A 17,369-nucleotide genomic window follows, 5' to 3' on the forward strand; every position below is an offset into this window, starting at 1 on the left:
AATTAAAAAAGAATTCTGTTTCCAACAAATGCATGGTATTTGCCTGTTAAAACCAGGACATATATGCACTCTTGCCAATATCTCTTCTTTTGCCAGATGGGGTTAGTACTTTGGATGCTAAGATATTTTCCAGGAGGCAAAGAGACTGAGGGAGTGACTTACAACTCCTGAAAAGGCCTGAGCTCTCTACGTCTTTTTCCACTGATTCCTGCAGTAACAGACTGTAGATCCATTCAGAAGAGTTTTTATATACCCCAGTGAACCTGATAGGAATGTGGCTATGTTGCCTGCCTTCCAGGGTTGCCTTCTCCATTGCCACACATGATATGCTTTGAGAGCAGGAATACACCACAAACCTTTCATACACTCCATTTTTCACTTTCTTTTATTCTCTCATTGCTTTATTCCTTCCATGAATGCTTACTGGAAACATTATGCTGGTGACAAGACACCATCGTAATAACCTATTTCCTATTTCTTTGAGATATATATATATACTCTCAATCTTGATAGAAGATATTATATAAAGAGGATTTTGCTGAACTAATTACAGTGTTGATGGCGTTCATAGATATTAGAGATTTTTAAGTTAAAAGTGAATTAAAGTTGTTATGTTATGGGATTTTTTTGTTTTATTGTTTGTTTGTTTAACATCTTCATTGGAGTATAATTGCTTTACAGTGCTGTGTTAGTTTCTGCTGTACAACAAAGTGAATCGGCTGTACATATACACATATCCCCATATCTCCGCCCTCATGCGTCGCCCTTCCACCCTCCTTATCCCACCCCTCTAGGTGGACACAAAGCACTGAGCTGATCTCCCTGTGGTATACGGCTGCTTCCCACTGGCTATCTATTTTACATTTGGTAGTGTATATATGTCGATGTCACTCTCTCACTTCGTCCCAGCTTACCCTTCCCACTCCCCATGTCCTCAAGTCCATTTTCGACGCCTGCATCTTTATTGCTGTCCTGCCCTTAGGTTCTTCAGACCCTTTTTTTTTTTTTTTTAGATTCCATATATATGTGTTAGCATACGGTATTTGTTTTTCTCTTTCTGACTTACTTCACTCTGTATGATAGTCTCTAGGTCCATCCACCTCACTACAAATATCTCAGTTTCATTTCTTTTTATGGCTGAGTAATATTCCATTGTATATATGTGCCACATCTTCTTTATCCGTTCATCTGTCGATGGACACTTAGGTTGCTTCCATGTGCTGGCTATTGTAAATAGAGCTGCAGTGAACACTGTGGTACATGACTCTTTTTGAATTATGGTTTTCTCAGGGTATATGCCCAGTAGTGGGATTGCTGGGTCATATGGTAGTTCTATTTTTAGTTTTTTAAGGAACCTCCATACTCTTCTCCATAGTGGCTATATCAATTTACATTCCCACCAACAGTGCAAGAGGGTTCCCTTTTCTCCACACCCTCTCCAGCATTTATTATTTGTAGATTTTTTGACAATGGCCGTTATGACCAGTGTGAGGTGATACCTCATTGCAGTTTTGATTTGCATTTCTCTAATGATTAGTGATGTTGAGCATCCTTTCATGTGTTTGTTGGCGATCTGTATATCTTCTTTGGAGAAATGTCTGTTTAGGTCTTCTGCCCATTTTTGGATTGGGTTGTTTGTTTTTTTGATATTGAGCTGCATGAGCTGCTTGTAAATTTTGGAGATTAATCCTCTGTCAGTTGCTTCATTTGCAAACATTTCCTCCCATTCTGAGGGTTGTCTTTTCGTCTTGTTTATGGTTTCCTTTCCTGTGCAAAAGCTTTTAAGTTTCATTAGGTCTCATTTGTTTATTTTTGTTTTTATTTCCATTTCTCTTGGAGGTGGGTCAAAAAGGATCTTGCTGTGATTTATGTCATAGAGTGTTCTGCCTATGTTTTCCTCTAAGAGTTTTATAGTGTCCAGTCTTACATTTAGGTCTTTTATCCATTTTGAGTTTATTTTTGTGTATGGTGTTAGGGAGTGTTCTAATTTCATTCTTTTACATGTAGCTGTCCAGTTTTCCCAGCACCACTTATTGAAGAGGCTGTCTTTTCTCCATTGTATATTCTTGCCTCCTTTATCAAAGATAAGCTGACCATATGTGCGTGGGTTTATCTCTGGGCTTTCTATCATGTTCCATTGATCTATATTTCTGTTTTTGTGCCAGTACCATACTCTCTTGATTACTCTAGCTTTGTAGTATAGTCTGACGTCAGGGAGCCTGACTCCTCCAGCTCTGTTTTTCTTTCTCAAGATTACTTTGGCTATTCGGGGTCTTTTGTGTTTCCATACAACTTGTGAAATTTTTTGTTCTAGTTCTGTGAAAAATGCCATTGGTAGTTTGATAGGGATTGCATTGAATCTGTAGATTGCTTTGGGTAGTATAGTCATTCTCACAATGTTGATTCTTCCAATCCAAGAACATGGTATATCTCCCCATCTGTTTGTATCGTCTTTAATTTCTTTCATCAGTGTCTCATAATTTTCTGCATATAGGTTTTTTGTCTCCTTGGGTAGGTTTATTCCTAGGTATTTTATTCTTTTTGTTGCAGTGGAAAATGGGAGTGTTTCCTTAATTTATCTTTCAGATTTTTCATCATTAGTGTATAGGAATGCAAGAGATTTCTGTGCATTCATTTTGTATCCTACTACTTTACCAAATTCATTGATCTAGTAATTTTCTGGTAGCATCTTTAGGATTCTCTGTGTATAGTATCATGTCATCTGCAAACAGTGACAGCTTTACTTCTTCTTTTCCAATTTGGATTCCTTTTATTTATTTTTCTTCTCTGATTGCTGCAGTTAAAACTTCCCAAACTATGTTGAATAATAGTGGTGAGAGTGGACATCCTTGTCTTGTTCCTGATCTTAGTGGATATGGTTTCAGTTTTTCACCATTGAGAACGATGTTGGCTGTGGGTTTGTCGTATATGGCCTTTATTATGTTGAGGTAGGTTCCCTGTATGCCTACTTTCTGGAGGGTTTTTATCATAAATGGGTGTTGAATTTTGTCAAAAGCTTTCTCTGCATCTATTGAGATGATCATATGGCTTTTCTCCTTCAATTTGTTAATATGGTGTATCACATTGATTGATTTGCGTATATTGAAGAATCCTCGCATTCCTCAAGAATCCTTGCATTCCTCAAGGATAAACCCCACTTGATCATGGTGTATGATCCTTTTAGTGTGCTGTTGGATTCTCTTTGCTAGTGTTTTTTTTTTTTTTTTTTTTTAAAGATCATACCTGCCATTTTATTATTTGTGTGTGCGTGTGTGTGTGTGTTTGTGTGTGTGTGTGTGTGTGTGTGTGTGTGTGTGTGTATGTTAAGGAAGAACATTCACAAACTTTAGGATTTTTGTTTTGTTTTGTTTTGCGGTACACGGGCCTCTCACTGTTGTGGTCTCTCCCGTTGCGGAGCACAGGCTCTGGACGCGCAGGCTCCGGACGCGCAGGCTCAGCGGCCATGGCTCACAGGTCCAGCCACTCCGCAGCATGTGGGACCTTCCCGGACAGGGGCACGAACCCGTGTCCCCTGCATCGGCAGGCGGACTCTCAACCACTGCGCCACCAGGGAAGCCCTTTGCTAGTGTTTTGTTGAGGATTTTTGCATCTATGTTCATCAGTGATATTGCCCTGTAGCTTTCTTTTTTTGTGACATCTTTGTCTGGTTTTGGTATCAGGGTGGTGGTGGCCTTGTAGAATGAGTTTGGGAGTGTTTTTCCCTCTGCTATATTTTGGAAGAGTTTGAGAAAGATAGGTGTTAGCTCCTCTCTAAATGTTTGATAGAATTTGCCTGCAAAGCCATCTGGTCCTGGGGTTTTGTTTGTTGGAAGATTTTTAATCACAGTTTTAATTTCAGTGCTTGTGATTGGTCTGTTCATATTTTCTATTTCTTCCTGGTTCAGTCTTGGAAGGTTGTGCATTTCTAAGAATTTGTCCATTTCTTCCAGGTTGTCCATTTTATTGGCATATAGTTGCTTGTAGTAATCTCTCATGATCCTTTGTATTTCTGCAGTGTCAGTTGTTACTTCCATTTTTCATTTCTAATTCTATTGATTTGAGTCTTCTCCCTTTTTTTCTTGATGAGTCTGGCTAATGGTTTATCAATTTTGTTTATCTTCTCGAGCAACCAGCTTTCAGTTTTTTCGGTTTTTTTTTTTTTTTTTTTCCATACGCGGGCCTCTCACTGTTGTGGCCTCTCCCGTTGCAGAGCACAGGCTCCAGATGCGCAGGCTCAGCGGCCATGGCCCACAGGCCTAGCCGTTCCATGGCATGTGGGATCTTCCTGGACCGGGGCACGAACTCGTGTTCCCTGCATCGGCAGGCGGACTCTCAACCACTGCGCCACCAGGGAAGCCCCTAGTTTTATTGATCTTTGCTATCGTTTCCTTCATTTCTTTTTCATTTATTTTGGATCTGATCTTTATGATTTCTTTCCTTCTGCTAACTTTGGGTGTTTTTTGTTCTTCTTTCTCTAATTGCTTTAGATGTAAGGTTAGGTTGTTTATTTGAGATGTTTCTTGTTTCTTCTGGTAGGATTGTATTGCTATGAACTTCCCTCTTAGAACTGCTTTTGCTGCATCCCATAGGTTTTGGGCCATCATGTTTTCATTTTCATTTGTTTCTAGGTATTTTTTGATTTCCTGTTTGATTTCTTCAGTTATCTCTCAGTTATTTAGTAGCGTATTGTTCAGCCTCCATGTGTTTGTGTTTTTTACAGATTTATTCCTGTGATTGATATCTAGTCTCATAGCATTGTGTTTGGAAAAGATACTTGATATGATTTCAATTTTCTTAAATTTACCAAGGCTTGATTTATGACCCAAGATATGATCTATCCTGGAGAATGTTCCATGAGCACTTGAGAAAAGAGTTTATTCTGTTGTTTGTGAATGCAATGTCCTATAAATATCAATTAAGTCCATCTTGTTTAATGCATCATTTAAAGCTTGTGTTTCCTTATTTATTTTCATTTTGGATGATCTGTCCATTGGTGAAAGTGGAGTGTTAAAGTCCCTACTATGATTGTGTTACTGCTGATTTCCCCTTTTTTTTTTTGGCGGTACGCGGGCCTCTCACTGTTGTGGCCTCTCCCGTTGCAGAGCACAGGCTCCAGACGCACAGGCTCAGCGGCCACGGCTCACGGGCCTAGTTGCTCCGCGGCATGTGGGATCTTCCCAGACCGGGGCACAAACCTGTGTCCCCTGCATTGGCAGGCAGACTCTCAACCACTGTGCCACCAGGGAAGCCTTGATTTCCCCTTTTATGGCTGCTAGCATTTGCCTTATATATTGAAGTGCTCCTATGTTGGGCAAAAATATTTACAGTTGTTTTATCTTCTTCTTCTTGGATTGATCATTATGTAGTGTCCTTCTTTGTCTCTTATAATAGTCTTAATTTTAAAGTCTATTTTGTCTGATATGAGAAATGGTACTCCAGCTTTCTTTTGATTTCCATTTGCATGAAATATCTTTTTCCATCCCATCACTTTCAGTCTGTATGTGTCCCTAGGTCTGAAGTGGGTCTCTTGTAGACAGCATATATATGGGTCTTATTTTTGTTATCCATTCAGCCAGTCTATGTCTTTTGGTTGGAGCATTTAATCCATTTACATTTAAGACAGTTATCAATATGTATGTTCCTTTTACCATTTTCTAAATTGTTTTGGGTTTGTTATTGTAGGTCTTTTCCTTCTCTTATGTTTCCTGCTTAGAGAAGTTCCTTTTGCATTTGTTGTAGAGCTGGTTTGGTGGTGCTGAATTCTCTTACCTTTTGCTTCTTGTAAAGGTTTTAATTTCTCTGTTGAATCTGAATGAGATCCTTGTTAGGTAGAGTAATCTTGGTTGTAGATTTTTCCCTTTCATCACTTTAAGTATGTCCTGCCACACCCTTCTGGCTTGCAGAATTTCTGCTGAAAAATCAGCTGATAACCTTATGGGGACTCCCTTGTATGTTATTTGTTGCTTTTCCCTTGCTGCTTTTAATATTTTTTCTTTGTATTTAATTTTTGATAGTTTGAGTAATATGTGTCTTGGCATGTTTCTCCTTGGATTTATCCTGTATGGGACTCTCTGCACTTCCTGGACTTGATTGACTATTTCCTTTCCCATATTAGGGAAGTTTTCAACTGTAATCTCTTCAAATATTTTCTCAGTCCCTTTTTTTTCCTCTTCCTCTTCTGGGGCCCCTATAATTTGAATGTTGGTGCATTTAATGTTGTCCCAGAGGTCTCCAAGACTATCTTTAATTCTTTTCATTCTTTTTTCTTTATTCTGCTCTGCGGTAATTATTTCCACTATTTTATCTTCCAGGTCACTTATCCTTTCTTCTGCCTCAGTTATTCTGTTATTGATTCCTTCCAGAGAAATTTTAATTTCTTTTATTGTGTTGTTCTTCATTGGTTGTTTGCTCTTTAGTTCTTCTAGATCCTTGTTAAACATTTCTTGTATTTTCTTCATTCTATTTCCAAGCTTTTGGATCATCTTTACTATCATTACTCTGAATTATTTTTCAGGTAGACTGCCTATTTCCTCTTCATTTGTTTGGTCTGGTGGGTTTTTACCTCGCTCCTTCATCTGCTGTGTATTTCTCTGTCTTCTCATTTTGCTTAACTCATGATGTTTGAGGTCTCCGTTTTGCAGTCTGCAGGTTCATGCTTCCTGTTGTTTTTGGTGTCTGCTCCCTGTGGGTAAGGTTGGTTCAGAGGGTTGTGTAGGCTTCCTGATGGAGGGGACTGGTGCCTGTGTTCTGGTGGAAGAGGCTGGATCTTGTCTTTCTGGTGGGCAGGACCAAATCCAGTGGTTGTTTTGGGGTGTCTGTGACCTTATTATGATTTTAGGCAGCCTCTCTGCTAATGGCTGGGGTTGTGTTCCTATCTTGCTAGTTGTTTGGCATAGGGTGTCCAGCACTGTAGCTTGCTGGTCGTTGAGTGGAGCTGGGTCTTAGCATTGACATACAGATCTCTGGGAGAGCTTTCGCCATTTGATATTACATGGGGCTAAGAGGTCTCTGGTGGACCAATGTCCTGAAGAGGCTCTGGCCTGACACCCAGCTGGAGCACCAAGACCCTTAGCAGTCCTAGTCTTCTCAAATCTTGAACACAAATTCAGAGCAACATTGGGATTCAGATAATCTGCTCAGGCCACCCCCTCCACACAGGTTCCCAGAGAGCCTTCTCCAAGCCCCTGAGGATGGAGGTTTCTTCCAGGTCTGAAATGTTTTAGTCTTTCTTCCTCACCGCTTATATGAATTTCACCTCTTCTTACAGACCTAATTCCAATTTCTCCAGGAAGTCTTATCTGATTTCTCCAGGCTAGAGCAAATATCCTCCTTGTCTGCTAGTGTTGGAGGGTCTCCTGCAGAGGCGGGAGGCGGCTGTGGCTCACCGCGGGGACAAGGACACTCTAAAATTGCTATATTATATTGATTAAAGGAATTTAATGTCATGGTAATACCTAATAGTATGATAAAATTGAATATTGCAATTGTTATGCAAAGAAAGAAAAATGCAACTCTAGTTGTTTCATACTTCTCTGTTATTGGTGTCATCTTCCATTTTTATGATGTCTTTACTGGGAACCACATATCCAATTTTACCTTAAGGATAAATTGTATGGAGTTAGTAATAAAAAGCTAACGTCAATCTGAGAGGAGATAATATACTAAGAATGTACTATCCTAGGAAGAATTTGCAGTTTGTATAGGTGTCAAAAATATAATTTATGGGGCTTCCCTGGTGGCGCAGTGGTTGAGAGTCTGCCTGCCAATGCAGGGGACACGGGTTCAAGCCCTGGTCTGGGAAGATCCCACGTGCCACGGAGCAGCTGGGCCCGTGAGCTACAAATACTGAGCTCTGCGCGTCTGGAGTCTGTGCTCCGCAGCAAGAGAGGCCGGCGACAGTGAGAGGCCCGCGCACCGCGATGAAGAGTGGCCCCCGCTTGCCACAACTAGAGAAAGCCCTCGCACAGAAACGAAGACCCAACACAGCCAAAAATAAATAAATGAATAAATAAATTTAAAAAAAAAAAAAAAAAAAAAAAAAAAAATATAATTTATGTTATTGTATTTAAGCAATTCTTATTATTTGGATTTTTCTATCATGAAAGGAATATACAGTCCTTTTTTTTGATGTGCCATGAAATATGAACTCTAATGTAACATTTATACTTTAACTGCTAAATCATCTCTATTAGCTTGGGAGTTCATGAGTGGAAGGGCTTGATCTTGGTTACTGGTCATGTCCCCAGCATCTACCCCTGGCGCAGAGTAGGGCCTCAGTGATTATTCATTGAGTGCATTGATTCTTGGGTACTATACAATTATGTGCATTTGTGTGGTACTCAATAGCTTTCAAAACATTTTTAGTTAGGTTATCTCATTTGACTATAACAACAATTTTGTGAGAAAGTTAGGACAGATATTTTCTTCCAGTGAATAAAATTGCAGTTCAAGTGGATTATGGAAGACCTAGGTTAGGAGGGTGTCGGGGTCATAATAATCTGTTGTTTTTTTATATTGATCATAAGCATTCTATAAACTCTGCGCCTGTTGTCCTTTTGGTACTTCTTTTTTTTTTTTGGCGGTACGCGGGCCTCTCACTGTTGTGGCCCCTCCCGTTGCAGAGCACAGGCTCCGGACACACAGGCTCAGCGGCCACGGCTCACGGGCCCAGCCGCTCTGCGGTATGTGGGATCTTCCCGGACCGGGGCACGAACCCGTGTCCCCTGCATCGGCAGGCGGACTCTCAACCACTGCGCCACCAGGGAAGCCCCCTTTTGGTACTTCTGAAGTTTTTTTTTTCATTTGCACCCAAAGTCATCTTTCCTAACTCAGATTTTCTTGTCCATAGAACAAATTGGCCAGGAGATGTTGGAAAACCTCAGTCATGACAGAGAAAAGATACAGAGAGCACGCGAAAGAGTAAGTAGAAGTGCTACAATCTTTTCACAAATTCAGTAAATGAAAAGACAGAAAAATAAATGAGTATAAGGTCTTGGACATGTGCATAGACAGTAACAATTACATTGGTGTAAGCATGTGTAAAAATGGCTAGAGTGAAAGAGGGATATAGAGTTGGGGTGAGGGGTGTGTGGGATGGAGAAGGAATAAGCTGACTCTTTATGCCTCCATCCCAGAATGCCCCCAGGTAGATATTTTATTTAACATTATATCTAAGGAGAAGATCACTGAGGAAGATTTTGTGATATGTCAGGTCTTTCAGAGAAGAAGCTAAAAATATTGATCTCATCTTCCCTCAATTCATTTTGCTTCCATTTATATCTCTAGGACTGTGTGCGTTCATAGGGTGGAAATATTAATTAATTACCAGAAATAAATTAAACTTTGTCAGCCTGTGAGACATTTGCTTTTATATCCTGTTCAAGTATCCAATTTAAAGCTCCTGGGGTTATCTAGTATATGTAATTTTCTAAATCTAAGAATTTTCAGAGATAATGTAGGTGTCAAAAATGTACTTTAAAATATTTAAGCATTTTTTTATGAATTGGATTTTCCATCATGAAAGAAAATTGTTGTTTGCCAGTGCACTTTAAAAATAATCTGATTCCATGAAGTTTCCTTTTGTTCTGTTTTAATGCTGCTTTTCTCCTCCTAGCTTCGGGAAACAGATGCTAACTTGGGGAAAAGCTCCAGGGTTCTGACAGGGATGTTGAGAAGGTAAGAGCCAGGTAGGGACTTATTTATCTTCCTCTCTCTCTCTTACTTTTTTTTAAGTATATTTTTCATCTCATTGCAACCGGGCATGTTCCAGGCATGCAAGCTTCTGCTCTTAGTACCCTGTGTCAAGAACCTTTTGAAATGACAGAGCACTGATATTAACTCTCGTCTGGACAGGGACACACACTGAGTAACTTAGATTAGAGAGGAGGTTTGAGCTTGGGGAGTTACCTCAAGCTATGGAAAAAATTAGGGTTAGACATGAAGTATTTTTTCATAGCCTGAGGAAGGCCCCATGGCAGGAGCAGACTGATTTTATTTTCTATTTTGATAGCCTCCTTGCTGTAGAGGGAATGGTGGCCTGCAGTACCAGGAGCACACTTGGTATTAGCTTTGCCTCTGTTGCTTTGTTTTCATTTCTTTTTTAAGAGAGTCTGGGGAAACATTCTGACTTTATGTATACTTAAAAAAGATTCTTTTAATTTAAAGGGTATCTGAATAATGTGCAGTCACATGTGCGAGCAAACAAATGTTAATGTTTTATATGTGAAACTAACCTTTGATTGATGGAAGATATTTGGGAGACTATGTGAAAGTAAATGAATGCACGTAGGTAACATTCTACGTTCTGTAATTTTGGAGGGGAGTGAGAAATGTTTTCATTGTTCCGAAAATTGGGGTCGCTTTTGACTTAGGTATATGCAGCATGGAATTATTGCATTCAGAATCTACCAAATAAGACTATCATCTAGCATAACCTTCAGTTTGGAACTGTGGCTAGAAATATGAATGAGCAATGTTGAGAATCGCCTCTAGAATAGCTTAATTGGAATTTTAAGAAGAGAGTCTTGTTTATCATTGATGCTATAGTGACAGCTATTTGAAAGTAAGTACAGTCCTCTCTGATCATGTGTCCATGTATAGTCATTTGCTAAACGTGTGTTTGCTGCGTTAGAGATTGATTGCATGAGGATCAATCAAAGATATGGTCACTTAGTCTTCTATAGGCCAATGTAGCAATGTGATTCCTCTATCAGGCTCCTCAGGAGCAAGGTTAAGTTCCTGGGACACTTCCAGCCCACGCTGACACCACTCCACACGCCCCTCCTTCTCCTACACCCACAGTCCCCAATTCAAAACCATAAACCACCAAATTCTCAGATTAGGGGTAATATGTAAACGGCCTAGAAAAATTCAAAACCCACAGAGAAGTGGCAATTGAAAGGAATGCTTCAGTGCATGTAAACAATAAAAAAGAAAAGAGGGAAAATTCTCTGTTGCTTCCCTGGGAGGGCCCCTGCAATGTGAGCTGTAACGAATATTCTGCATATGTCTCCATTTTGTCAAATCTCATTAAAGAGTCCTCCCGCTTTATGTCAGTTGAGCTGTCCAGAAATCATTCATCATTTTTAGTGTAAAAAAAATCATGTGGTTATTTAAATAATATCATATTAATGTTAAAGTTCAGCTGTCATTTAATGGTATGGCTTAATCAGATGTAGCATTTAGGAAAAATCGTTTATCCAGGCTCTGTGTGGCTTTCAGGTTGGCAGATTCAAATAAGGATTTATGGGTTTCTAAACCAACGAATTTCTGTCCACATTTCTGCTTGATGTACCTCACCCTTTTGTGCAGGACACTGCAGAGAGTTATTTCAGCAAATAACGCATCTCCTCATATTGTGTTTGAATAAATTTGCAAGTCATTTAGAGAGGGTGAAGCACAAACCACTTCTGTAACCTTTGACTGGGCTTTCTTTAGAAAAATCATACTAACAGGGTTGTTTCATAAGCCTACAGAAGAAAATTACTCTGCTGAAATCTTCTTGGGGTTCTCTTTGTAGGCAAACTCAGTCAATCACTGACTCATCTCCTTTTGGGCTCTGTCTAGGGTATGAACAGAAATAAAAATCCCCAGATGGACATCGCCTTTTGCTAGGTCTGAGCCAAGGAAACTCTTAAGTCCACCTGTGCACATTGGTAACTGTGTTTTTCACTAAGCACAACTGGAATCTTGGTATCAGCCAAGGTATCCAGGTACTTTTAATCAATGCTATAACCTGAGTCTTCGGGAACCAAATGTAGATGGTGGTTTTGGTTTAGTTTCTAATTACTATCCCACATGATATACAATTTATTTTGGACTTGGGAACAGGCAAAAATATTTTACCAACTTCTTCACTTCATTATTTTTTATTATTCCCTGGAAAAACAGTCTCTAGAAAGTGGAACCAGGGTTATGTTTCTAATAGGAAGTCTACTTACTGCTCTGATTTTGCTTCCTGTTACATCCCTCCCATTCACATGGCACTCACTTCCAGCACTGGTGGGGTTTTATTTCAGAAAGAGAAGTCACATTATCTTACCAAAATTACATAGCTGTATCATGTGTCAACAGGTGCTTCTGATTTAAGAAAAGTTATAATATTGAAAAGTGTGCTTCTCTGTATAAATGTATAAATACATACAAGAAATGAATGTCCTCTTTGTTCAGGGTAGGTGTTTACCTGCATATAACATAAGCTTCTTTATTTTCATATGATAAATTCTTTATGACCGAAGATAGTTAAGTATTCTACAATATACCAAACCAAGGAATTATTTTATTTAAAAGAAAGACTGCTGATTATTTTTAAACTTAGGTTGTTTTTAAATTTGTAAAATGAACAGGAGTGGTATATCATGGTCCCTCATTTGAGTCATTTTGCTAATATTGACTAGTCTATTGTGAAGACAGGTGAAACCAGTGTTCCATCAGTGCCAAAGTTTGTACATAATCCACCCGATTTTCTAAGGGTGGCTAAAGGTAGATAGGAAAATAAAAATGAGTAAGTGGCAGCCACTACCATTTGTGCTTTTTAATCTTTTATTAACTTCAAATGGGGTAAAAAAAAAATTTTTTTTCCTTCCTTCCTTCCCTCCTTCCTTTCTTCCTTCTTTCTTTCCCTCCTTCCTTCCTTCCTTCCTTTCTTCCTTCCTTCTTTCCTTCCTTCCTTCTTTTCTTTTTTTCTCCTTACTCACTTCCTCAGTAAATATTCAGTAAATATACTGAATACAAGGACTTGGGGCTTCTCAAATGAAATCAGTTTGGATCCTTGCCTTCAGAGTACTTCAGTCTAGTAGAGAATATGTGCATATAAAGTGGTGCAGGGATTCATAAAAGTATCTCATTTTCAAGGAAGCTATGGAAGATTCTACAAGTCCAGTTAATCCTTACTGATCATTAAAAAGGGTGCCAGGAAAACAAAGAACCAATAGAAAATATGATTTCAGTAGCTATACAACCAGTAAGTGTGAAAACAATAGAGAAATAGAGGATGACTTACGGAATCATAAGTTTTGAAAGAAACTAAACTATGCAGAGAATATTAAGACATATCTAGTGAGAGAGCAGCTGATTCAACCTAAATAAATGTTCTTCATGTAACTGTACTATATCACCAAAAGAAAGAAAACAAAGGAAAAAACCAGTCCCTTCAAACTTATATTAGTAAAACTTGACATCAGAATGCAGATATAGCTGAAAAGTAATTTTTATTCTGTCTTGACATAAGATGAAGAGCTACCTGGGGACAAACTGTTCATTTCCTGACTCTGTAGACAGAGTTTTAAATAAAGTGGTATTCAGATAATAATGAAAATTGTCGTGAAACAAATGACCATTCATGCAATGACGGGGGTCAAAAAAAAGGATTTTTCGTTGACTTCCACAAAATTAGACTGTCATTAATTGGTTGTCTTTAAAGTGCCTCAGGTAGCACTGAGAGGCTTCAATGTTGCTCTCCATATATATTTGCCTGTACGTGCATGTTGGTGTGTATATTTTTTCCTATACATTTGACTGGGAGGTCTTATTAGATCAAACAGTACCAGCAGGAAGTGAAAATGAAAACAGAAGTTTTCAAGATTTTCAGTCAGCAAACAAAGGACATCATGATTCTGTTTTCTTTTTGCCTCTGAAGAGTGAGTAACTTATCAGTAATTGTATGTTTGTTTCTAAAAGTATCTAAAGGATCCCTTAGAAATTTGAAATATAATTTGAAATCTCTGTTGACATAAATTTGGAGGACATGTTACAAGTTTATGTTGACCCATTGACCACATGTATATGCTGGCAAAAGACTTATGAAAGGAAATGACATATGTAACATTTTTTAAAACTCCTTTTCTGTATGATTATCTTAATATCAAACAATTTTCTCTCTCGTGCACACTACCAATATTTGCTACTAGTATTAGTATTTACACACACACACACACACACACACACACGATACAGAATAGCAGAATTACACACACAATAGCAGAACGTTTCCTTGAAAAAGTGAATTCTGCTTATCCTTCCATCATGTATGTAGTAACTTTCTTAAATAGGTAGCTGTTGAGAGGTGTTTTGTAACTAATCTATAATATAAACAAAACAGATGGGATTAAATGAAGTTGATGCAGCTATCACTATTTATACATTGTTTAACTGCAATATAATTGATTTATTATATTAGTTTCAGGTGTACTACCTAGTGACTCAATATTTTTATACATTACAGAATGATTACCACAAATATAGTTACCATCTGTCACCATACAAAATTATTATAATATTATTGACTATATTCTCCATGCTGTATATTATATCCACATGACTTATTTATTTTATAACTGGAATAACTTTATCCTCTTACTACTTAATACATGTATTTTTGTTAGAGCTACTTCTGAGCCCATCTGGGGAATAACTGCCACCTATCATTGTTATCACATTTTACATTTTACACATGGTTTTGTTGCTTTGGTAGGAAGACAGGTAAAAACATCTGGAAAACTTAAATGTACTGTCAGAATAATTCCTAAGGGTAAATATATCAGAAATACCAATGCAATTTCTATAAGCAATAGTTACATAATTTTTTTATTAAACAAACTTATTCTTAAAGAAATATGCTATGACTTTTAATCTTCTTTAAAAATTCGTCCCTGCCCCCCCATTTGCCCAGGAAACATTTTGTTATATTTTAATTGTTCTTATTATGATGTCTGAAAATTCAGCAGTAGAGAGTTTTCAAGACTTGTGAGAAAAATGTCCTTGAGAATTTACTCTCCATTTTTATGCACTGCAAAGTGTCTTACATTATCTTTTTCTCTTTTTTTCTGGTTTTCGCTTTTCTCTCTTTATGTCATTTCTCTTTCTTGGCCTGTTTTTCCTAGCTGTGAACGTGCGTGGGCCCTGACTTGAAATTCTACAGCAGAATCGTAACCTCTAAGATACTCTTCGGTTTTCAACCACGTGCTTATTCTTTCAGAACAAAATGATTCCGCTTGTTGCAGATCCTTTACACTTAGCAGATTTAGGTTCTAAGCTTAGAATAATGCTACAAAGAGAAAATTATTTTTTAAAAACCTTGGTCCTTATTGTGTGAGTAAATTTATTACCATACACTTGACTCATTGCTTTCGTCCTATGACCCCTTCAAGGCTGACATGGGTGATGTTGTTACCAAATGAAAGAACGACTTTGGTTTTCTTTATATATGTTTCTTTTTAATAACATTCTTGTAGCTTTAAACATAGAGTTTTGGTATTGTGTTAGCCATTCGAACACAGCATCTAAAGTTATCCATCAGTGATAACTCTACCAGCTGCCTTAGGTGTGTGTCTAACCCGAACCATACTTTACACACATCAGATCTAATCCTTAAGAGCCCTGTGAAGGAAGCATCGTATCCCCATTTTACAGGTGAGAATAACGATGCTTAGTGAAGTAAACTATCAATAGTCATATACATAGAAATGTACAGGATTAGACTATGAACTTAGCTGTCTCTTTTTTTTAATTTTTTTAATTTAATTTTTTTATATGGCAGGTTCTTATTAGTCATCCATTTTATACACACCAGTGTATACATGTCAATCCCAATCTCCCAACTCATCCCACCACCACCACCACCCCCCTCCTTTCCCCAAATGGTGTCCATATGTTCGTTCTCTACATCTGTGTCTCAATTTCTGCCCTGCAAACCAGTTCATCTGTACCATTTTATAAATTCCACATATATGTGTTAATATATGATATTTGTTTTTCTCTTTCTGACTTACTTCACTCTGTATGACAGTCTCCAGATCCATCCACGTCTCTACAAATGACCCAATTTCGTTCCTTTTTATGGCTGAGTAATATTCCATTGTATATATGTACCATCTCTTCTTTATCCATTCGTCTGTTGATGGGCATTTATGTTGCTTCCATGACCTGGCTATTGTAAATAGAGCTGCAATGAACGTTGGGGTGCATGTGTCTTTTTGAATTATGGTTTTCTCAGGGTATATGCCCAGTAGTGGGATTGCTGGGTCATATGGTAATTCTATTTTTAGTTGTTTAAGGAACCTCCATACTGTTCTCCATAGTGGCTGTATCAATTTACATTCCCACCAACAGTGCAAGAGGGTTCCCTTTTCTCCACACCCTCTCCAACATTTGTTGTTTGTAGATTTTCTGATGATGCCCATTCCAACTGGTGTGAGGTGATACCTCATTGTAGTTCTGATTTACATTTCTCTAATGATTAGTGATGTTGAGCAGCTTTTCATGTGCTTCTTGGCCATCTGTATGTCTTCTTTGGAGAAATGTCTATTTAGGTCATCTGCCCATTTTTGGATTGGGTTGTTTGTCTTTTTAATATTGAGCTGCATGAGCTGTTTACATATTTTGGAGATTAATCCTTTGTCCATTGATTCCTTTGCAAATATTTTCTCCCATTTTGAGGATTGTCTTTTCATCTTGTTTATGGCTTCCTTTGCTATGCAAAAGCTATAAGTTTCATTAGGTCCCATTTGTTTATTTTTGTTTTTATTTCCATTACTCTAGGAGGTGGATCAAAAAAGATCTTATTGTGATTTATGTCAAAGAGTGTTCTTCCTAAGTTTTCCTCTAAGAGTTTTATAGTGTCCAGTCTTACATTTAGGTCTTTAATCCATTTTGAGTTTATTTTTGTATAGGGTGTTAGGGAGTGTTCTAATTTCATTCTTTTACATGTAACTGTCCAGTTTTCCCAGCACCACTTATTGAAGAGGCTGTCTTTTCTGCATTGTATATCCTTGCCTCCTTTGTCATAGATTAGTTGACCATAGGTGTGTGGGTTTATCTCTAGGCTTTCTATCTTCTTGCATTGATCTATATTTCTGTTTTTGTGCCAGTACCATATTGTCTTGATTATTGTAGCTTTGTAGTATAGTCTGAAGTCAGGGAGTCTGATTCCTCCAGCTCCGTTTTTTTCCCTCAAGACCACTTTGGCTATTCGGGGTCTTCTGTGTCTCCATACAAACTTTAAGACTTTAAACTTTAAGACTAATTCTGTAAAAAATGCCATTGGTAATTTGATAGGGATTGCATTGAATCTGTAGATTGCTTTGGGTAGTATAGTCATTTTCAGAATATTGATTCTTCCAATCTAAGAACATGGTATATCTCTCCATCTGTTGGTATCATCTTTAATTTCTTTCATCAGTGTCTTATAGTTTTCTGCATACAGGTCTTTTGTCTCCCTAGGTAGGTTTATTCCTAGGTATTTTATTCTTTTTGTTACAATGGTAAATGGGAGTGTTTCCTTAATTTCTCCTTCAGATTTTTCATCATTAGTGTATAGGAATGCAAGAGATTTCTGTGCGTTAATTTTGTATTCTGCAACTTTACCAAATTCA

At 38.0% G+C, this 17,369-nt stretch overlaps 1 protein-coding gene across 18 annotated transcripts in view; it reads left to right on the forward strand.

Moving 5' to 3' along the window:
• VTI1A (vesicle transport through interaction with t-SNAREs 1A) overlaps window positions 1-17,369 on the forward strand; it is a 385,123-nt gene that overhangs the window by 212,321 nt on the left and 155,433 nt on the right. For 13 of the 18 annotated variants that reach the window (XR_004346149.1, XR_004346147.1, XR_004346148.1 and 10 more), the window contains 2 exons: window positions 8,849-8,919; window positions 9,614-9,675. Coding sequence is in view for 15 of the 18 variants with exons in the window: in XM_032607937.1 (XP_032463828.1) it covers window positions 8,849-8,919; window positions 9,614-9,675 (133 nt within the window). In the remaining 3 variants the exon portion in view is untranslated. Of the gene's footprint in view, window positions 1-8,848; window positions 8,920-9,613; window positions 9,687-14,879; window positions 15,538-17,369 lie in introns of those variants that run through there. The other 5 variants (XM_032607934.1, XM_032607941.1, XM_032607944.1 and 2 more) reach the window with 3 other exon arrangements.

This window comes from Phocoena sinus, chromosome 16 (genome assembly GCF_008692025.1).
Source record: "Phocoena sinus isolate mPhoSin1 chromosome 16, mPhoSin1.pri, whole genome shotgun sequence".
Classification (NCBI taxonomy): Eukaryota; Metazoa; Chordata; class Mammalia; order Artiodactyla; family Phocoenidae; genus Phocoena; species Phocoena sinus.